This window comes from Mytilus trossulus, unplaced genomic scaffold (genome assembly GCF_036588685.1).
Source record: "Mytilus trossulus isolate FHL-02 unplaced genomic scaffold, PNRI_Mtr1.1.1.hap1 h1tg000247l__unscaffolded, whole genome shotgun sequence".
Lineage (NCBI taxonomy): Eukaryota > Metazoa > Mollusca > Bivalvia > Mytilida > Mytilidae > Mytilus > Mytilus trossulus.
This window is the reverse complement of record NW_026963318.1, coordinates 2,413,557-2,436,965: the sequence shown is the minus strand read 5'-3', so window position 1 is coordinate 2,436,965 and position 23,409 is coordinate 2,413,557. Positions and strand designations below refer to the sequence as shown.

The 23,409-nt window shown below is 33.1% G+C and overlaps 3 protein-coding genes across 3 annotated transcripts; 1 reads left to right on the top strand and 2 right to left on the bottom strand.

Annotated features, from left to right (window-relative positions):
- Nucleotides 1-12,064: 12,064 nt before the first annotated feature.
- Nucleotides 12,065-12,661, top strand: LOC134701668 (uncharacterized). Its single transcript, XM_063562803.1, has one exon. It carries the CDS (start codon nucleotides 12,065-12,067, stop codon nucleotides 12,659-12,661), a length of 597 nt encoding a protein of 198 aa, XP_063418873.1.
- Nucleotides 12,662-15,746: 3,085 nt separating this feature from the next.
- Nucleotides 15,747-18,131, bottom strand: LOC134701667 (uncharacterized). The gene has a single exon (XM_063562802.1). The coding sequence runs from the start codon at nucleotides 18,129-18,131 to the stop codon at nucleotides 15,747-15,749; it is 2,385 nt and encodes a 794-aa protein (XP_063418872.1).
- A 289-nt stretch (nucleotides 18,132-18,420) lies between these two features.
- LOC134701666 (uncharacterized) lies at nucleotides 18,421-19,698 on the bottom strand. The gene has a single exon (XM_063562801.1). The coding sequence runs from the start codon at nucleotides 19,696-19,698 to the stop codon at nucleotides 18,421-18,423; it is 1,278 nt and encodes a 425-aa protein (XP_063418871.1).
- Nucleotides 19,699-23,409: the final 3,711 nt, after the last annotated feature.

Genomic DNA, 23,409 nt, shown 5'->3' with positions numbered 1-23,409 from the left:
ACAAATTAATTTCATCAGTGAAAATTTACATCTAATAAATCTTGACCAATTATTCACAAAATTAAACATGTTATAAGGATCAAAATGTGTTTTGTTTAATGATTTGAGAATAAGTTTAAAAAGATTTAATGATTCTTTTGAATTTTGATATTCAAGTTTCTACATTTGACACCCCATAACCTTTGTTTTCCTATTAGATACAATTTATATAATTTCCAGTTTTAAAGCTGTTTCATTCAGAGTGGCACATGTGTCATTTTATTAATGTCAGAATTCAAAATGTTTTTAATTTGATGTTTTTCTATGATATTGTTCTAGTTTGATGAACATTTTTGTCCTGTTCAAGTTTTAAAATTAAAAGGAGAAGTCCTAGATAAAGATAAAAGCAATACTAGATTGACATGATTTATAAATACTTGTGTTGCATTTGCTGAACATTGATACCATTTTTGATGAATTAGCAAATTTATTTAATTCAATTTAAATGTAAAATATAAAATCTTGTTAGAAATTTGAAAATAACTGTTCCATCTGTTCTATTAAAACACATTCTATGTATACAGCAATATTTTTGAGGTATGGGTTTACTTTTAACTATCATATCTATTTATTTTGTTATCTTATTTTTGTTTTCTAAATGTCTTTAGTTTTCATATTTTGGATAATATACAAGAAGATGGTATCGCTGTGAAAAGCTTAGAAATGATATAATGTAAAATGGCATGACTGTTTTATAAAAATAGATAAAAATGCAAATTCATACTTTATTTGCAATCATGAAGCATTTTTAAAATCCATTCATGAACAATTTTTCGTTTGTTTGTTTTGATACTAGCTTTAATAGAATCGTAAAATCTAAATAAAAATACAGTAACTGTTATGATTTATTAAACAAATATTAACTGACCGGACCCAAAATAAATAAAAGAAAGAATATTTTACTTTTTGGACCTTTTGGATTATAGCTCTTCATCTTTTATATAAGCTTTGGATTTCAAATATTTTGGCCACGAGCATCACTGAAGAGACATGTATTGTCGAAATGCGCATCTGGTGCAAGAAAATTGGTACCGTTGATTTTATTAACTGTCTACACAAGTTGCATATTAAAAAATGCCTCTATTGTGATATTCGAAAAATATATAAAAATATTTGAAAATCTTTAGCTTCTCAAAACAAATGAAGAGATTATAAACCAAAACAGGACACATAGAATAGAGATTAAAACATTCATATTGTGGTAGGTGTTTATTTATTATCATTTGTAATGCAAAGCAAACGCATCGTCAAGTACGCAGTGGAAACACAACTTAAAATAAAACAATTCAACATGAATTAATTTTTATTAATTCATAACACGTTAAAAATAAGTGACCTAAAATCATCAAAGCCCATCAAAATTTGCATACATATTCTAAACATGCTGAACAAGTAAAATTTAATATCAATTATTCATAGTTTGGGATGTACTTTCCGAAAAATGATTTGCCATTCAGTCACGAAGTCTTTTGATTAATATTGAAATACATAATAGTAAATATTTATGTTTATGAATTATATATGATTTTAATTAAAACCTAATACATTTCAATACAATTTTAAATAGTTTGAAATTTTAATGTCATCGATAGAAAAAATAGGCACGCTAAAATCGCCAGTATAAAAGTTTACTATTTGTCTTAAAAAATGTTTGTTTTAATGTGGAATCGATAAATCAATGAAGATTTACATCTTCTTAAGGCAAGGGTTGTTCTTACCACCGGAGATGGTTTATTATTTTTTTTGTGTATATTTTTATAGAAATCTTTATACCCGTGTTACATGTTTTTTTGGAGTGAAGTAATATTAACGTGAAATGCAAAACAATAGATGTAGATATTGCATAGAATTGTAGCTCTTCAGTTAGACAATTCAATTACTTGGTTTTCTGTGCATGTGTATGTATATGTCGTGTACATGTTATTATTTTGTACAAGTTATTACTTGTACAATTATTTGATACACGTAATTTCTTGTAGAACTCCTTCATACAAGTAATTAATTGTAAAAATACGATTGTACAATTAATTACTAGTACACATTTTACTGAGAAAATAATAATAACTAGAACAAATCATTATTCTACCTTCGCCTATTTGATGTTCCCACCAAATCGTTCCCTTTTAACAAATAATTTATTACTTAGCCTAAATTCACAAACTTTCAACATGTGCGTACTTTTATATAAAAAAAATATATTAGCAAAACTGTTGAGTTTAATAGTAAAAACTAAAGTGTAAAGAATGAGAAAATTGTAAGTATATATCAAATTTAACAACCTTATTCATTGCTTTTTTTATACGATTTTATGTATCTATGTTAAATCAACCCATAAACATGATAAAGGATTGAAATATTTTAATTACTGGGACCGAATCCTTAACTTGACAGACACATGGTAAAGTTAACATTACCTCTGACGTAAGATCGCCCGTTTGACGTACTTTATGAAAAAAAAAAAAAAAATGTCGTTCAAGGTATGAACAGAATATGGTATAAAAGTTATTTTAGGCATATCCTCTTCAGAATCTAAATTAGAAGTTTCCTTTGTCCTTCTTGCCTCTTGTGTATATACTTATTGTGATTTATTTTCTTCTGAAAAACGGTTTCAAGGAAACACACAAGGGCATATAGACAAAGCATTATCAAATATGAAAGACAAGAATACGGAAATGATCATAGAACAATAACACAATGGCAGGATGTATAAGTACAGACACACGTCATATGTATCAAAGCAACACAAAACGTCATACGGACAAAGCACATACTATTAAGAGAAATTATATAAGATAAGAATACAAAACAAATTACGAGATGCATTAGTACAGAGTCACGTCAAATGGATATCATTATATAAACTATTTTTCACAGTAAGGTAATGAAACTGACCTCTGTCGGTTTTCATATTGCTGTTGGATTAATCAATCTATTACTCCCGTAAATATTGCGTTACATTTTATTGATCTATTTTTATGCCCCATTTATGGGCATTATATTTTCTGGTCTGTGTGTTCGTTCGTCCGTCCGTCCGTTCGTTCGTCCGTCTGTCCCGTTTCAGGGTAAAGTTTTAGTAAAGTTTTTGATCGAGGTAGTTTTTGATGAAGTTGAAGTCCGATCAACTTCAAACTTAATAAACATGTTCCTTATGATATGATCTTTCTAATTTTAGAGATTTTATCCCATTTTCACGGTCCACTGAACATAGAAAATGATAGTGCGGATGGGGCATCCGTGTACTTAGGACACGTTCTTGTTATTCATGTTTAAAAACTCATGCCGCTAATAAAGATAATTTAAATGACAAGATTATCCACAAGTAAAACCTAAAATAATATAATCAGCAGTCGTGGTGTTGTGTAAAACATCTGTTGTGTAATAAATAGTATTTGGAAACATATAAAATTTTGTAAACAGATATTCTATAATTATGACCATATCAATGATAATTAATTAACTTCTCAATGATGCAAAGACTAATTATATTCTACACCAAACTCAAGATGCGTATGCATAAAAATCATCAGTGGCCTTTTAGTTAAATATGTTAAAGGCTAGATAAAATACGATGTTGAAAATATAAAAAATAATATGTGGTATGATTGCCAGTGAGACACCTCTTCATAAGAGACCAAAATTAACAACTATATGTCACCGTACGTCATTCAATAATGAGCAAAGCCATACCACATTGTCAGCTATAAAAGGCCCCCAAATGACAAATGTAAAACAACTCCAACGAGACTGCTCACGGCCTAATTTATGAACAAAATAATGAACGAAAAACAAATATGTAACACAGCAACAAAAGACAATGAACTACAGACTCCTGACTTTGGACAGGCACATACAGAATATGGCGAGGTTAAACATGTTAGCGAGCGCCCAACCCTGGGAAAATGGTGTAACAGTACAACATACGAGGTTTTTTTATAACCCTACAGTGTTTTGTTGGAATTTTAGAACACATGTTTTGATGCTCTGCAACGCTTTATTTTTTTGGTTATAAACTGTTTTCATCAAACGAATTCGGTAAATTCTATAATTTTGAATACAAGCCATTTGTACTTTCCTTTTGGATATCAATACAATGGGTTCACAACACTTGTACTATAAAAGGTAATATAGATCAATAATGCAGCGTTGGCAGAATATAGCTTCTAATATTGTTTAACTGAATACTTAGTTTGCAATGTTAGAAACGATGCATTAGAAAAAACGTCCACAAATAATGCATAAATTCAGAGATATGTATATACAAAGCAACCTTAACAACATTTACGTCAGCATTGTAAAATTCATTACACATAGTTAATATATAAGCTACTTTAAATTTTGTTTGTTATTGTAATTTTCATAAAACTATCGGATTGCTTATCAATATTTTACAACTATTATATAATAGTATTTTACACCATCTTGCATGTCCTTGAAAACACAATTGTTTATTCTCTCTCCATATTTCATCAGTTAAGTACCACACGTCGACTTAATTGTGTTTTAAAATAGGATACAAGTATTGTTTATGCAGTTTTGGATTTTCCATGAATTAGTATCTATGCAAGTAAAATATCAGTCAACGCTGTCTAGGAACCCTAAATGAATTAATAAATAGCAAACCGAAATACGTCAATACTGCCTGGACATCGATCATTTAGTGGTCTCATTTCTGACATTTTCTGTGAAAAATGTTAATGCTGTCTACATAAATTACTCATTCAATAGACAGAAGTGGTGCAACCTCTCAGGCGAATATTAAGGAATGCACTGGGATATATAAGAGAATAGCAGACGAGAGGAGACCTTTTAAGTAATTGATTGCGTTTACATTTTAAGGACTAGAGCAAGTAGATTAATACGTCTCATTGCTGAAGTCTGTGAAGGACTTGACCAGGAATTATCCCATAAAGCGTTTAACATTCCTTTTTATTACAAAATATTATGTCATTTCTGTTTCTTTATTTATCAAAATACACTGGGGATAAAAATCTTAACAATTCTAACATTACTTTTTGATAACAACTGTTCAAAATATAACGATGCATTTTCTTTTGCAGGGGAGTGTATATTTAATTTTGTTTTGACCGTCATCCTGTGGATAATATTACAATACATCTTTAGGCACTGGACAAATAAAAAGACAGACGAAAGACTGAAAATAACCCACATAGCACTAAAATGATTCGAGAAACTTGAATGAACACGAGATATCACTGACAGAATTTCATGACATTTGACAGTTGCTAACTTTGTATTTCAAAGCCATTTCAATCAAAATACTGTAAAAGTATTGTTATAATGAATTCAAGTTTTATTTACTCACCTTAACACCTTAGGTAATGTTTTATTTCCATATATTTTTTTTACACGTGAAACATTTTGTTAACTCTTATATATTTTAAAATACCTCGATGAAGGTAAATAAATGTGTGTTGCTTTTATGTAATGAAATGTACAAGCTTGCGTATTGCTTTAAGCTTTGTGTTGATATTCATAATATGATAATACTATCTTTTGATATATTCACAATACGTACATGTACCTATGTTAAATTTTAAACCATAAAAAAATAAGTGGATAAAGTATGATTGCCATTGACACAACTTACCAATAAAGTTCAAGTGAAATGGATGTGACTTCAACAATGAGACAAATCAATACCGTATAGTCGGCTAATAAGGACTTTGATATGAACAATTTGATCTAATTCAAAAGAGAAAACAACCAGCGTCAATTCTTCTTCTTCTTCTTCTTCTTCATTTTTCCGATTTGGATTCGTATTTTTCTGACTTATTTACATCATGTTTGAACACTTTTAAACACCCTCATAGTTTAGATGAGGCTTTATCACTGGCTTTGGAATATGAAGCTGTTCATTTTTCTGGTGATCCTGAGATTACTGATAATTTCGAAAGTTCAGTTTGTTGTAATAATGTTCACATTTTGAAATTTTAATTAATATATTGAGGAGGCGATTGAGATCACGAAGGAAACGTAAACCTAAGAGATGTTTTAAATGTCATCAGTTAGGTCATGTCAGGTCTAAGTGTCCAAATATGTCTTTAAGAGTTCATGCCAGAGATGAAAGTTCTGCAGATAGTCAAGTTAAGCCCTCAGAAATAGGCGAGATGTTGAAGAACGATTTAAATCACATTTTTTGCAGTTCAGATTGTGTAACCTTGGTTTAATGTTTGTTTTTACATTGTGTTGTATATTTATAGTTTCACTTCATATTTATTTCAATGTACTCAGAGGTGTCACACGCCTCAATTTTGCCTGTTTGGTTTTTCTTTTTCAAAGGGAGGGATGTTACACATCCTAACTTGTTTTATTCTTCATTTTCAATACTGACTTGAATTATGGCTGATCTTCTGTTTAGTTTGAAGTGTAGACTGTTGGTTAGTTTTAGTAGGAATTGGCCTGTTTTATGAGTTGTTGCTCGTTTGTCTGGATTGTAATCTCTAGCTGAATATGTATTATTTAGAGAGTTTACGGGAGACCGACTTCTTGACTTTTGTCATGGCAGAAACCAATAGAGTGAACGTTAAGTTTGAAGTTAGGAACACTTCAAGCCTATACAGATGGATCTTATCCATTAATTAGAACCTTGCTAAAAAGCTGGGCATCGTCCAACTTTATTTTGAGACCCCTGCATACAGATGGACCCGATCCATCTCCGGTGGCACAACGTCTGTGTTACCGTTATCAACAACGCTGGAGTGCAGTTAAAGAACCCGGTGGTACACGTCAAATGTGCCACTGTAAGATCAACATTGGTGGACATTGCCTGGTATAACTTTTCATGGATTTCAACATTGGATGTGCCGTTACAATATATGCCGCACCATGGAATCTGAAGAATACTTAACAAGAAGACCTCAAGTCGCGCCCGTTATTCTTTGAACCTAATGCCGATGTGTGTTTGTGTATGTGTTAAACAGTGACATTTATTTAAAAGTGATAGTTCTACATTTGCTTGAAAGACATTTATTCTGATGAACGTTGATGGACTTTTGTAATATTTCACTGTCAAATGTAATTTCATATACATTTGTTTTCGAAGGGAGGAGGAGGTATCAGATTGATGAAGTGGTCTCCATTGAACAGTTTGAACTTTCTCGTTAATTAGATTTGACTGATATATATTTGATTTAATGTTAACATGACTTTTAAATCTTTGGTTTTTAGTGCTGCATATACATCCATTTGATAGACATTTTAGTGTGCAGACTTTTTTTATGAAATTTATCTTTTGTCTTAGGGGGGAGGAATGTGGCAGTTAGGAATATTATGTTATTATTATTTCCCTTGTTTAAAACTATAAATTTCATATTTCCTTATTTAATGATTTACATGAAGCTTATTCAGTATATATTTGTTAAATTGCATAGCTTTAGATGTTTGAATTCCTTGGCTAAAGATCTTTGTCTATATTGTAAAGTTTAATATTTGCATCGTCGCAAAACCTTTGATTACCTTCTGCGAGAAATTTAAATATTTTATATAACTAGTTTTAGATTCTTATTTTGAATCCTCTGAGGACTGACCGAATCTTAGGCAGAATTGTGCCTGCTACAAAGTTAAGACCTAAAAATAAGTTAACAGGACAAAAACGGTCGATTAACCCCCTATGAAGTTATTGCCCTTTATTGTCAATTTTTAACAATTTTCATAAGATTTGTAAATTTTAACTAACTTTTTTCACTGTAACTACTGGATCAAGTTTATTTTAGATGGAGATAATTGTAAGCATCAAAAATGGTCAGTAAAGTACATGTGAGATCTACAAACACATCACCATCACCAACACTCAATTGTGTCATAAATCCATCTGTGTATTTTGTTTAATATTATCACAAACCAATATTAGTGACACAGGCTCTTTAGAGCCTCTAGTTCTTTTAAGCGATGGAGTTGTCAGTTCATTTTCGGTCTTTTAAAGATTGACTGTCCATTTGGCATTTTTCATATTCTCTGTTAAACATTCGGAAAATTTCTAAAGATAGCTGAAGAAGTCTATTCATGGTGTTGTGTAGAAAATCCTAAGTATTTCGCAACATTTAAGTTTTTGTAAACAGTTAATCTATAGTTATGACCATATCAATGCTAATAGATGCACTTCTCAATGATGCAAAGGCTTTTAATTTTGTTTTGCTGTCATTGAATATGTCAAAGGGTAAATGAAATACGATGTTAAAGAGCCTTTGTTAACCCTACAGTGTTTTGTTGTAATGTTAGAACACATGTGTTGATGCTCTTTAACGTGTTTTGTTTGTTTGTTATAAACTGTTTTCATAAAGCGAATTCAGTAAATGTTATAATTTTTAAATACATGCCATGTGTAGGTCTCTTGGATTTTAAGAGCATGGTTTCACGACACTTTTACACTACTTTTTAAAAATATTAAAGACCAATAATGCAGCGTTGGCAGAATATAGCTTCTAATTATATTTACTGAATACTTAGTTTGAAATTTTAGAAGCAATGCATTAGGCAGCAACCATTTGATTTTCGGGGGGGGGGGGGGGGGGCTATGTTTTTTTTTTGAAAAAAGGTTTGTTTCCAGTTTTTGGTGGAAAAAAGAATTGGTTTGGACCCTGAGAAAAAAAAATTGTTTGTTTCCCCCTCAGCTGCCACTATATGTAATGCTAAAATTGTTTTCGGTTTGCCGCTAAAAAAATAAATTGTTCGCCAGCGAAGGCGGAAAAAAAAGTTTGTACAGAAAAAAAATCCATAGACCCCCAGACAATCAAATGGTTGCTGCCGTAGTAAAAACGTCAACAAATAATGAATAAAACCCCAGAGATATGTATAGACAAAGCAACCTAAACAACAAGTACGTCAGCAGTATAAAATTCATTGCACATATTTAATATATATGATGCTTTGAATTTTGCTTGTTAGTGTAATTCTCATAAAACTACCGGATTGATTATCAATACTCATCGAGCAATTATACAACAGTTGTTTTGTTTTTATTAAAATATTTTATCAGTTTAGTACAACACGTCGACTTGCGTTAATAGGATACCAGTATTGTTTACGCTGTTTTGGATTTTCTACTAGTTTGTAAGCAAATTAAATCAGTCAATGCTTTCTGGGAATCCTCAATGAATTAATAAATGGCAAAGCAAAATACGTCAATGTTGTCTAGAAATCGATCATTTATTGGTCTCAAAGTAAGTCCATTCCAGGGGTTTTCTGTGCTAAATGTCAATGCTGTCTAAAGAAATTAATTACACATTTGATAGACAGAAGTGGTGCAACCTCGCCGTCGAATATAGAGGAATGCACTGGGATATATAAGATGGTGTCAGACGAGAGGAGACTTTTTAAATTTCTCGAAAATCCACAGAAATATTAAATTTAAAGTAATTGATTGTAGACAGTAAAAAGAAGAATAACAAAAATACCAAACTCCAAGGAAAACTAAAATAGGAAAGTCCCTTATCAAATTGCAAAATCAAAGCTCAAAATAGAATATTGAGTATTAATCCAAGGACACAGTTATCATGCTTTGGTTTTCGTTGTCTACAAATACAGTCCCTAGTGTGAAGAGTGTATAACTTGATTTTTTTCATACACTTTCCCAATGTGTTTCTTGATTTATTATGCATGCAGTGTTAAGTAAGGGGATGAAACTGCATGTATAAAAATTTGGCTACTGAATCTCTCTGTTAAGTAGTGATTTGATCCAGTTAAAAAAAGGTCAAAAATGAATATATATGTGGAGCTGACTAACTGAATGGTATACCCCTTCACACTGAATTTTCAAGATTTTGAGTAAGAGCTGGTAGAAGTTTCTATAATTTTGACATTATTTGTCACAAAAGGTTACACTACACTGTTATTTATTTTTAGATAGAGCAGATGCGATTTTTTTAAATTTGAATTTAACAGAAATGCAATACGAACAAATTGTGTTCTCGGGTCTAAGGATATTAGCACATTTCAAAGAAACTGCTTGACGATAACATGCGCAAATAACTCTATTATGAATTTTCATTTAAGTTTATACCATATTAATCATTAAATAATTTATATAAAAGAAGCCATCATTGATTATTTTTTTTTTTTTTTTTTTTTTTTTATAAATACAGTGGTATATATACATGATATAACACCATTACATTTTAAGGACGGGATAATTACTAAGACATGTTTTGTGAAGTGGTTGACGAAAGGTTAGCGTCTTATGTGATAACATTACTATTTGACAACAACTGTTCAAGATAATAAATGATTTTTGTTTTGGCGGGAGGGGGTGTTTAGTTTTGTCTTTCATTCAGTGGATAATATTACAATGAAAGTTTTATTGTTATACTTTTTGTATAGATATACATGATATACCGTTAATTTCTCTTGATATAATGATGTGTGTCCCGCGTTGGATTTCACTTAATAGATTTATGACAATTGACCACCGTTATACTACTGTTAACTTTATTTGATATTTCACAAATAATTAAGAAGACACAAAGGCAATAAAACATTAATGAAGTCATTAAAGGAGCCTTCAAATGAGCTAGAACTGATACGTCGACAGGATAAGTGTATTCTGCTGTGCATGTCCCATCGGTCATGTGAATGATATTCAAAAAGAATTTTAGGAGTGGATGGCCAAATACGATGAAAAATTCCTGCTATTCGAACCTGTCAAATCTCAGTGAAATGTCACACTCCTGACATGAATACGGTTTAATACAACAAGTAAAGTGTATCTGTCTCTTTCTAATTTTATGTCTAAGTTGAATTTTCTCATTCGATAAGTTTCCCACATTTTTTGTTTTTTTTACTAGGATTTATTATCTCTCAATCAATTTATGACTTTTGAACAGCGGTATACTACTAACAAGCATAAAAGTGCTCTCATAGTAATATATCGTATCCGCACAGAGTGGGGCACATATTGCTGATATTTCTTATTTCTTTTCTTTTTGTCAACAAACTCACATCTCAGTTTTCTTCTTATTTCAGTGAAATAGCATTGACCACTGATGCACAATTGAAGACATATCTCGTATGTCTGCATTTTTTACACACATACAAGTAAAGAGATGAAATTTAGTGGGCACTACTTAGGATGTATAGTGAATTCTTTTTCAGTTCCTGAAGAAACTGCATTTACAAGAACGAGTTGTGGATGAAGTCAAACTTGCATTAAAACCATTTTATAGTCATTGATCAGTATAAAGAAATAATGAGAAAGGCTGTTCCTAAGGTAATACATTTATATTATTTATTATATACTTACAAAAAAGAAGATGTGGTATAATTGCCAATGAGACAACTTTCCACAAAAGACCAAAATGACACAGAAATTAACAAATATAGGCCACCGTAAGGCCTTCAACAACAGCCTTATGGCGGGTAGTTGAGTTTTTCTCGGAGAACAAAAATGTGAAAAACAATGTGAAATTATGCCACCAAAAGGTGTTAAGCGAACTAATACGAGTGATAGAAGTATACAAAATGAGTCTGGAAACCAAGAAACTAAGAAACCATCAAGAAAGAAAAGTAAACAGAAGAATAAAACCGATTCTCAAAGTAACAACAAAGGTGAAAAAGGTGAAAATACAGGTGACAATACAAGTGTAAACAAACATTTCAAAACACCTATCAGTGAACAGTCACGTTACGGTGGAGTAAACGCAAATGTAAATATGAGCCAGCCAAATTTTTCACATGATGCAAGCCTTTTTTTCACACAAATTCCAGGTCTTAATCCTATGTTCCCGACACAAAACCAGCAGTTATGCTCAAGCCCGAATCCCGGAATGTACCCACCACCCATGCAGAATGTATCACCCTTTACCCAACATACAACTTTACAACAACGACCAGTTTGTATCGATGAACTTTTTCAGAGAATGGATCAAATGGATACAAAACTTAATAAACTTGAACACATTGACTCTTTTGTTTCTTCATTAAACGCAAAAGTTGTTAGATTAGATTAGATTTGATTAGTTGTTGATTAGAGCAAAGTGTAAAATCGTTAGACGATCGCTTGGACCAAGTAGAGATGAGTACCCAGTTGATGAGCAATGCCCACGATACACAAAACAAGAATTTTTCCGATTTAAAAACAGAGTTAGATAAAATATCAAAACAGTTAAAAAGTAATAAATCTAATGCACCCAAAGTTGATCAAAATATTATGTCATTTATCAATGATATGAAAAAGGATAACGATAGACTACAAAACGAGTTGATTGAAGTCCAATTGAAATCAATGTGTAACAATCTTATTTTCTATAACATTCTTGAAACTACAGATGAAGACTGTCCTAAAACAATCAACGCGTTTTGCCATGAAAAACATAAAATCGAAAATACTGTTAGATTACATATTACAGATGCATACCGTTTGGGCAAAAAGGGTGAACAGACTAGACCTATTCTTGTAAAATTTGCTTCATTTGATAGTCGAGATCTAGTGAAAAAAAGTGCTAAAAATTTGAAAGATTCGAATTACGGAATTTCGGAGCAGTTGCCAGTAGAGATCCAAAAACGCAGGAAGGCTAAACTACCGACACTGAAGCGACTACGCGATGAAAATATCAAAGCCTATTTTGTGAGGGATAAAATTTACGTTGGAGGGAAAGAATACGTTCCATAGGATTCGTTCAGAGAACAATTTGAAAACTTGAAATGTTTGTGCTGGAATGTTCATGGACTCAACTCGATCTATAATGACAACGATTTTTTGAATTTAGTAAATAGCTATGATGCTCTTTTTATTTGTGAAACCTGGTTAAATGATAATAACATAGTAGAAATAGATGGTTTTGTAAATATATCTTGAATTAATCGTAGCATTAATATTGGTACAAGAAATGAAGGTGGAATTGCTATTTATTGTAAACATTTTTTATGTAATGGTATCTCGATTGAAAGAAAATTACACTGTGGTATTGTCCTTATCAAATTGAATAAACAATTTTTTAACATTGCTAATGATATATATATATATATGTTTTTCCTACATTCCACATGAAAAATCAAAGTATTATCAGATCTGTGACAACGATTTTCATGAAATTATTGAAAACATTGTTCTTGAATATAAAGAGAGGGGATCAGTATTTGTATGTGGGGATCTAAATAGTCGAATAGGTGAACTTAATGATGTTTTGTGTGATGATAATTTTGATAAATATGTCGAGAGCGTTGAGCACGTAGAAAACCCCTATAACATTCAAATTAGACGTTCATTGGACACATGTGTGAACTCTTTTGGTCGTACGCTTATTCAACTTTGCTATTCTACTGGACTTACTGTCGCCAATGGTAGACTTGGTGACGATTCAGATGGAACGTTTACTTTTTGTACAAGTAGAGGACGAAGCGTGAACGATTACTTACTAGTATCGCCGATCGACTATAAACTTATTAGTTACTTTAACGTGCTGCCTTTTAGTGAATTCTCTGATCATTCGCCATTATTGTTTCAACTTAATTTCTCAAACAATCGTCCACAGAACAAATATCAAAAGTTACACAAGTATATCAAATGGGATTCAAATAAAAATAGGGAATACATGGAAGTGTTACAAACAGAGCGTAGTGCGTTGTTTTCATTGGTAGACAACATCTCTTCTAAAAACGATTTGAATACAGCTGTAGGGGAAATCACTCGTATATTATATGACAGTGCGTTTAAAGCTTTTGGCCGATCAGTCCTAATTAAAGAGGAAAATAATAATACAGATAGAAAAAACAATGATTGGTTTGACGAAAAGTGTAAATCAGAGCGTCATATTTTTCACCAAGTCCGGAACTTCTTTTTTCGACATCCAACTGATGTAAATAGACAAGCGTATATAGATGCTAGAAATCGATTTAACAGGATAAAACGGCAAGCCCAAGTTAACTATAGACGGCGAATGGGTATTGAACTTTGTGATATTGCAAAAACTGATCCACGAAAATTTTGGTCCACTATTAAGCCTACGAAAAGAACACAACGCACAGTTGAAAATGATGTTATGTTAAAACATTTCGAAAGAATTCTCGGCGAAAATCCACCCGATCTTTGTGATGAAGTATTAAACCTAATAAATAATGAACATTTTGAAAATATAGGCATAGATATCCTAGACACTGAAATTACTGAAGATGAAATTGTGAAGTCGATTAAAAAACTAAAATTGAACAAAAGCACGGGAGATGACCAAATTATTAGTGAAATGTTTGCTGCAAGTCCAATATTTTTTGCTCCAATTCTAAATAAACTTTTCAACTATACTTTTGGAAGTGGAACTTTTCCTGATACTTGGGCAGATGGTATTGTTATTGCTGTTCCTAAGAGTGGAGATTTGACCGATCCAAATAACTATCGACCCATTGTTTTAGTGAGCGTCTTATCAAATTGTTCACGTCTATTCTAACTACTCGATTACTAGAATGGTTCGAAGACGAAGATAAACTAATCGACAATCAATTTGGCTTTCGTCCTGGACATTCAACTATTGATGCTATTTTTGTTTTACATGGTATAATTGTACATATTCTTCAACAAAAAAACGAAACTATACTGCGCTTTCGTTGACTTTCGAAAAGCGTTCGATAAATTAAGCAGGAGAATTTTGATTTATAAATTACTTCACAATGGAGTCAGCAGTAAATTTGTGGCCATAATTAAATCAATTTAAACGTCTGTGCGTCTCCGAGTAAGATCTGGTGGACTTCTTTCTGATGCCTTTGACAATTTATTAGGAGTGAAACAAGGCGAACCTTTATCTCCTTTATTATTCCTCTATTTTATTAATGATATTATTGAAGATATAACTGTTACAGATAATGAAGATGTAGTGAACCTGAACGGTCTTTTAATTTATTTGATACTTTTTGCAGACGACACTGTCTTATTTGCCAAATCTGCCAAACTTCTTCAACAGCTACTTGACAACCTATCCAAATACTGTAGAAAATGGAACATAGAAGTTAACACTGATAAAACTAAGATAGTTGTGTTTAGAAATGGATGGCAACCTGTAAACAATCATTTCATATATAATAATCAAGAACTTTAAATCGTAAATTCATACGTTTACCTTGGAATGTTGATGCACTTTAACGGGAAATTCTTACACACGCAAAAGCGACTATCCCAACAAGGATCAAGAGCTCTCTCATCACTCTAAAAATGTTAAGATAATATTTACATTTTTATAAAGCAACAATGTCTTCTTTATGACAGTATGGTTGGATCGGTACTGAACTATTCTTCCGAAATATGGGGTTTTCACCGTGCCAACGACATAGAGATTATTCATAACCGTTTTTGTAGGTTTGTTTTAAAATTAGGTAAACGTGCTCCTATTAGTTTTCTTTGTGGCGAACTTGGTCATCTGCCTATGTATGTTTGGAGAAAACAATTAATTTTAAAATATTGGTTACGTATTGTTACATATTATCTTAGAGTGGTATAATCAGACCTTTTAGGCACAAATAAGAAATACTAGCTGGTTTTACTTGTATAGATTCTAAACTCCATTTGCACATAAATCTCAACGTCATAAGTAGCATGACGTTACAATACATACATAGCGGTACCGCGAACGTATAATGAACACAGTCCTGAACATCCTGGGGGCCCGCGAATGATAATTTAAGCAATAAATAAAGAAAAAACTTTAAAATGAAATAACTTTTGTCTCTCAAATGAAATAAAACTTTAACTTTTTACACTTAAACAGTCTTTATGTTTTACGGAACGGTTGAATCCAACTTTTGATTTTCTCCTTGGCATCAGTTTTTGCTTTTCTAGTTGAAGTAATAGTATTGTCACTGGAATCACACGGACTATCTGTTGATAAGAGTTCAAGTGGATATAGCTTACTTATTGGTCTAGATGTCGTGCCATTTTTAGTGCGTAAAATGGCAGACCTACAAAGTCCATCTCTCCCATAAACTAACTTAACGATAATCGCTATATTCCACACTGTCCTTGGGGTATCATCATGAATCTGTACAATGTCGCCCACTTTCATGATTTGAGTGTTATTTCCGGTGTTTCCATGTTGTTCCCTAAGTGAAGTGAGATATTCTCGTCGCCATCTGTTCCAGAAGTCGTGAATAATGCGTTTTTGAACACTAGATTGTCTATTTGCTGTGTAATGTGTTAAGTTTTGTACGTTCTCCTCACTGCTGAAATTAATTGTTCCTGAATACGGTAAAGTTTTAACCCGTCTTCCATAGAGAAGATGAGACGGTGTAAGCGGTTCATTATCGGTAAGGTCCGTTGATACGTGGGTTAACGGACGATCATTTAATATAGCCTCTATCTCGATCACAATTGTCTCTAGCACTCTAAAAGTAACTAGTGCTCGTCCTAACACTTTCTTTATGCAATTCTTGGTCAAGCCGATCAATCGTTCCCACCAACCACCATACCATGGGGCACGTTTCGGAATAAATTTCCACTGAGTTCCATATATGTTGAGTTGTTCCTGAATAGAAGTAGATTTTGTAAGCATTTCAATTTCCTTCGCTGCTGCGGTATATGTTGTACAATTGTCAGACATCATGATTTTTGGTAACGATTTGCGGCTGGTGAATCTCCTAAACGCTAGAATGAATGTTTGTTCTGTAAGGTCTTCGACGATTTCCAAATGCACAGCTCTAGTGTTAGCGCAGGTGAATAGACAAATATATGCTTTACTAGTACTGTTGCTTTTTGTTCTAACATGCAATGCTCCTGTGAAGTCGACACCGGTTACGGTAAACGGTGGTGAATCATTAAGTCTGTCGGACGGCAGTGGTGGGGGGTCGGGTGTATGATAGGGTCTTCCTGTAATTTTACGGCAAGTAACGCAATTACGGAGTATTGATTTAACACATTGTCGAATCGACGGAATCCAGTAAGACTGGCGAATAAATGTCACTGTACTTTCTAATCCAGAGTGAAAATTCTTTGCGTGTGCATCCATCACAATTAATTTACAAAATCTGTCTTTGTTCGGTATTAGTACTGGAAATTTAGCTGATTCATCAATAGGTGCATTGTTAATTCTCCCACCACAACGGATAATGTTCATTTTATCCATGTACAATCTAAGTTGCTTCACTAGCGCATTTTTCTCTGATTTTTTGTTTAAACTCTCAATAACATCCGGGTATTTACGCAGTTGCGAATCTCGAATCCATGAAGTCGAAGCAGTCTGAATTTCATTGACACTAAGATTTCCTGTTAGTTTGTCATTATTTCTACAGTTGTTTATGAATCGGTACATGTATGCAGTTATACGCAAAAGTTTTTGGTATGAGCTGTAGCGTTGTATATCCATAATTTTACTTATTCCTTCATAAGATCTGATTTTCTGTTGCGGTTCACTAGTTGATTGTCCTTGCTCAATGGTAGTGCTAAGAATGTGTGATTCTTTATTCTTCCACTGTGGCCAGTTTGATTTGTCAGTGAGCCATTCGGGTCCTTTCATCCAAAGATCCAATTTTAGGAATTTGGTTGCAGTTACTCCTCTCGATAGCATATCTGCCGGATTTGAATCTGTCGGACAGTACTTCCATGTGTATTCTTGCGTAATTTCGTTAATTTCCTTCACTCGATTACTAACGAAAACGGGTAATTGTTTCTCAGTAGTAAGCCAACTTAAAGTTATCTGACTGTCACTCCATAATGTGACGCTTGTAACATCCAAGTGCGATTTCAAATGCTTGACGAGTCTTGCGCCTATCAAAGCTGCACTGAGTTCTAACTTCGGAATTGTTAACTGTTTCAGTGGTGTCACTCGATTCTTTGACATGATAAGTACGGTTTCTTTTCCACTGACTAAATATGCGCATGCTCCATAGGCTTTCAAGCTTGCATCCGTAAACACATGTAATTCTACATTGTCTGATTTTTCTTTGAAATACGGTCTATTAATTTCCAAATGTGAACATTCATTAATATCTTTTAGTACACAGTTCCATTCTGTTGTAATTTCAGATGTAAGAGGTTCATCCCAATTTAATCCTTTCTCCCACAAAGTCTGCATAAGCATCTTACTACGCACAGTAACTGGACCAATAAGTCCGAGTGGATCATAGATTTTAGACGATTGTCTTAAAATGTCTCGTTTTGTCATACGTGTATCTTCAATATCGGTGTATTCCGGTTTGGCGAAAGTAAGTGTGTCGTTACAAGTGTTCCATCTCAATCCAAGCACTTTTATGAGTTCGTCTTTGTCTAATACGCTGTGTGAATTTGCGCGGTCTCGCAAAAGTTGAGAATTTGAAGCCCATGAGCGCAAGTTAAATCCTGCTCTAATGAATAAGTCTCTTGATGTATCAAAATATTTCAGTAATGCACTCTCTGTAGGAAAACTCGACAGTATATTATCAACATACAAATCGTTCTTTAAAGTGTCAGTATATTCACAACGGTTCTCTCTCAAGTGTTTTTGTAGAACGGAATTCAGTATGAATGGCGATGAAGTCGTACTCATCGGTTTTTGTTGCGATCATCACGTTCATCATTGAAGCCCTCTTGTATCCATCTGTGTCAGAGTTGTGTGAATGTAGCGTTCCAGACAACAGGTATCCGATTTTTGATTGAACAGCTGTCGGTCCTTCGCCTCGGATAATATCATTCTGAACAATTGACCAGAAGTAATCAGCTCCAATTAGAATAGAAATTTCAAAGTTTTCATCTGCTGTTACTGGGTGAGCTAATTTGATTCCTGACAAATATGTAAGTTTTGCTGCTTGGCGTACATAGGTTCTCATCGGTACTGCGATCTCTGGAACGATCAAGACTCGAATCGGAAGTTTACCCTCTGTAGTTATGAGATATACCAATCCTGTACTCAAATGGCGAATTTTAGTACTATTTGCATTGTCTCCAAATCCGGATAGGTTAACGCTTTCAGTTCCAGTAGGTTTGAGTTTCAATTTTTCGGCTAATTCCTCTGTGATAAATGAGCGCTGTGCGCCTTCGTCAAACAATATTTTTGCATCAAGTATTTCATGTTCTGCACTTACTGGGTTAATTGCTGTCTTCAAAAGTACACGATCTGTCGATTGCGAGTGTAAAACAGTGTCTTGTTCCTCCGCGTTGTGTTGAATTGTGCCTACGGTTATATCCCCTGTTGGTTTGTTGTTTTCATTTGTTTTAACATTGTCTTTGCAAATGCTGGTGTGATGACGTTTGTGACACTTGTTGCAAGTTTTTGTAGATTTACATGCGGATAAGCTATGGTGTCCTAGACAGTTAAAGCATAAACGATCTTTTTTCACGATTGACATCCGGCCATTGTAATCAGATACTTTAGTGCAATTAACAGACGAGTGTGGCTCCTTACAGTACGCACAGAGTGGCTTGGGTTTAGTGTTAGTTGCGTTTGTATTCTTGTTACCTCTATTTCGATTACTATAATTTGTATTTGTCAGAAAGGCGGCGGTAGCTGTAGGGTGTTCTAACTGTTCTGAAGTTTTGCCTGCATCCATAATATAAAGTTCATCGAAAATTCCACGGCGTAATTCATTCAGTTGTAAATCTGTAGATCTATATTGTCTGGCAAGATTTCTGCGGATTTCACCGGGTAGTTTGTTCATAATAATGGGCACTAAAAACGCTCCATATGTGTCTTCACTTTGACCTAATGACTCCAATCCTCTAATGTGTATCTCAATTTCATCGTAGAAGTTTTTCATGCTAAATATCGTGTATTTAGGGGCTGGTATATCAACTAGTGCTTGCATATACTTTTGTCTTATTACATGCGATTGTCCATATCTTTCTTGCAGTAAAGAAATAGCTTTCTCATAATTTGCATGTGTAAGCGCAAACCCTGTGACGGTTTTCAATGCTTCATCATGGAGTAGTGACTTCAAATAATTAAATTTCTGAACGTTTCCAAGAGTAGTGTTTTCGTGAACGGATATCTCGTATGAATCCCAAAATGTGACTGCCACTGCATAATATTACCATCAAAGATAGGAAGATTCAATTTGGGCAACTTGTTGTACTCATTTAATCTAGTGTTACTACGTGAAAACTGAGTTTCCGGTACACGGAAGTTTGAATTACATGTATTCTGTTTATTGTATATCTCGGGTTGAGCATAACTTTGTTGATCATGAGCAGGTTGAGCATAACTTGGTTGATCATGAGCGGGTTGAGCATGAGCGGGCTGAACAGAGGCGGGATGTGAAGGGCCGCTATAACTGACGAAATCTTTTGCATTAGTACTGAGTGTGGATGTATTGACAAGAATGAGCTTTTGTATTTGCGTTATTTTTCCATCTAATGTGTAAGCATACTCATCTGAATCGACGATCTCGGCTTCTACTTCTCCTTCGTCAAGATTTTCTAGAATGTCCTCATTAAGTTTTTGTAGTGTCTCTTGTTTCTTCAACAGATTGTTCACAATTTTAGTTAACTCTTCAGTGTTCACGGGCTCGTCTCCGTCGTCTCGGATGTCCTCAAATTTCTTCAAAAGTCGAGAAATAACGCTTCTGTGTCCTGCACGTATAGAACGTAGTTTGGAACTCATCCTGGTCACGGCACCAATATCTTAGAGTGGTATAATCAGACCTTTTAGGCACAAATAAGAAATACTAGCTGGTTTTACTTGTATTGATTCTAAACTCCATTTGCACATAAATCTCAACGTCATAAGTAGCATGACGTTACAATACATACATAGCGGTACCGCGAACGTATAATGAACACAGTCCTGAACACATATAAACCAGCTTTTGTATATGATGTATATAAAATTTTATATGACGATGCAAATCATGGTAAATCAATTGGGCATCTAATCTGCGTGATTTTTTATTTAGTCTTGGAATGAACCATATTTGGATTGATCAGAATAATACTGATATATCGTTTGATGTTATAAAGACACGCATAAAAGAACAATATCTACAAAAATGGTCAGCAGATATATGTGACTGTGAGAAATTAAGTGTGTATAGAAGCATAAAGTTTGATTTTTGTCTTGAAAATTATTTTGGCTACATTAATAATAGTAACATTCTTACAGAACTACGAAGTGGTACATTGAAATTTAATGTTGAAGTTGGTCGCTTCTCTGATATACCAAGAGAAATGCGTCTTTGTGTATGTTGTAATATGCAATGTGTTGCAACGAATTTCATTTTGTATTGGTATGTCCAGCATATAGGGCAATTAGAATATTGTTTTTGCCACGCTATTATTGCTCATGGCCTACTATTTTTAAACTATCTTGTTTGTTGAAAGCTAATTCTAGATCTCTAACAATTAAGCTCTGTAAATATTTAAAGAGTGCATGGAAAGCTAGATCTGACATTATTGGTTAGCTACATTATGTATGTTATTATTGTATTGTTCTCTGTTACCAGTCTTTTGTCACATTATGTATATATTATGTATTGCCATAGCATGTTTTATATGCTTTTGCAAATAAAATTCATTCATTTTTTCAACAATGAGCAAAGCCCAAACCGCATAGACAGCTATAAAAGGCCACGAAATGACAATGGGTCACTGTTCAATGATATTGTTTGCCTTAAATTAGTGGAGAATAAAGGCTTTTTCCCCTGGAGAAGAATCCCAATTTGAAAAAAAATAGCTATAAAAAATTATTCCCAAAAAGACAACTTCTTTCCCAATAGTGCAGTCTCAGTAGTAATTGTGCATGAATACAAACTGAAAGACACTCATTTATACATTTTTCATTCCTAAAATGACTGTATGTGCAGATTTGAGGGTTTACAAAATGTTGTATTTATGTATCATCACTGACAAAAAGGGGTCTTATTTCAAAGCAGGGGTTGACTCTTGAAAGGGGGTCTGTAAATTGAAGTTTCAGTCCAATTCATGGTTTATTCTAAATTTCCCAATTTGATGAAAATTGCGCATATTTTCCTAGTAAAGAAGGGTAGAGGTAGTTTTGAAAAAAGCCAACAATATCACTGCTGTTGCAAACGCTTAAAATTGTGAAAGAGGCAGAATCTACTGATGTGGTAGATAGGGACGTTGCGTCTCCTCTGGATGAAAGCAGTATCGAAATTCCTGATTCTCCTGATGACTTCGATAAGGTTGTTTTCGGTTCAAAACAGAAAGAAAATAAAAAAAAAAAACACGAAGAGATAGGCATGACAAGAAAGAAAAACGTAAAGACAAAAAGGTGAGAAATTCGTCATCGAGTGTGAAATTTAATGATGCTAGAAAAAAACCTGTTATGACAGTTAATGATGAAAATTTAAAAGATGTGATTAGGAAACTTGAATTGGAAGATAAGCCTTCATCAGCTGTGGAGCTGACTAATAAAGCGAAGGTAATTTCGAGAAAAGGGAGGCAACTTCTTAGATAATATTTGACTAAAAATTTTAAATGTGAACCCTTTTTAATTTGTTAGGTTAAATTTTGGAAATAGAACCCTTTTACATTTTATTTTAATTTAATATATATATAAAAAAAATAATATTGTTTTTATTTTAAAATAGATATAAGACATGAGATGCTTTTACATATTTCAAAAAAATATATAAGTTGGTTGCATAGTTTTCTTAATAATTATATTTTATAGTCCTTGTCATTTCTGATTATGGCTTGTTTCTTGCTGATCTCAAGTTAAAATGTTCATTCAAAACTGCATTTATATCTTTAAGTATTCCCCCTGTCATGGAGTGTACGTATAAAACTGTAAAATTCAGAATTTTTTGCATATTCATAGAAAATTAATTTTGTTTACATACTGGTTCCCAGTTATGCTCTCTGTGTTCCGTCTCACAGAGACATAACTTGGGAATGGTACCAGTAAATTTACATGTGCATATTGATTACATTAAAATCTGTGGTAATTGGTTCTTATTTTGACCTAGAATAATTAGAAATTTAAGAACAAGTGAAATATGTACAATAAAGTTCTTGAAAATTCGCGTACCGATTTTTGAAGCGATCGTGAAGAGGATCGTGATAGATCTGATGCTACGAAAACGTACAAATCATTAATTGTAAACATGATCATTTATATTTGTAATTGGTTAAGCAAATATTGGATTTACAGGTCTCATTCCACTTCTATTTGTTGGAGAATAGGGCTATAATTGTTGAATGCAATAGTTTATGATTAGCTTATATGACTACACTGACTTTAGGTGCTTTATAGATATTTCAATCTTTTTTTTTCGACCTTTATAAGTTTTGATTTCTTATACACATTGAGATTGAAATTATAACCTAATCGACTAAATTACAGTTCAAGCTAGGCATTATACACAATTGTTCGCAAGGTACGTTAATTGGTAATTTCCCAACCAAATTGGTGCAATGACGTTCAGCTATGTAAACAGATTGATCAAACAATCAAGTAAAAATAACGTTATTTTGATACCTCTTAAGTTTATGTCAGCGCATCAAAGCCACGA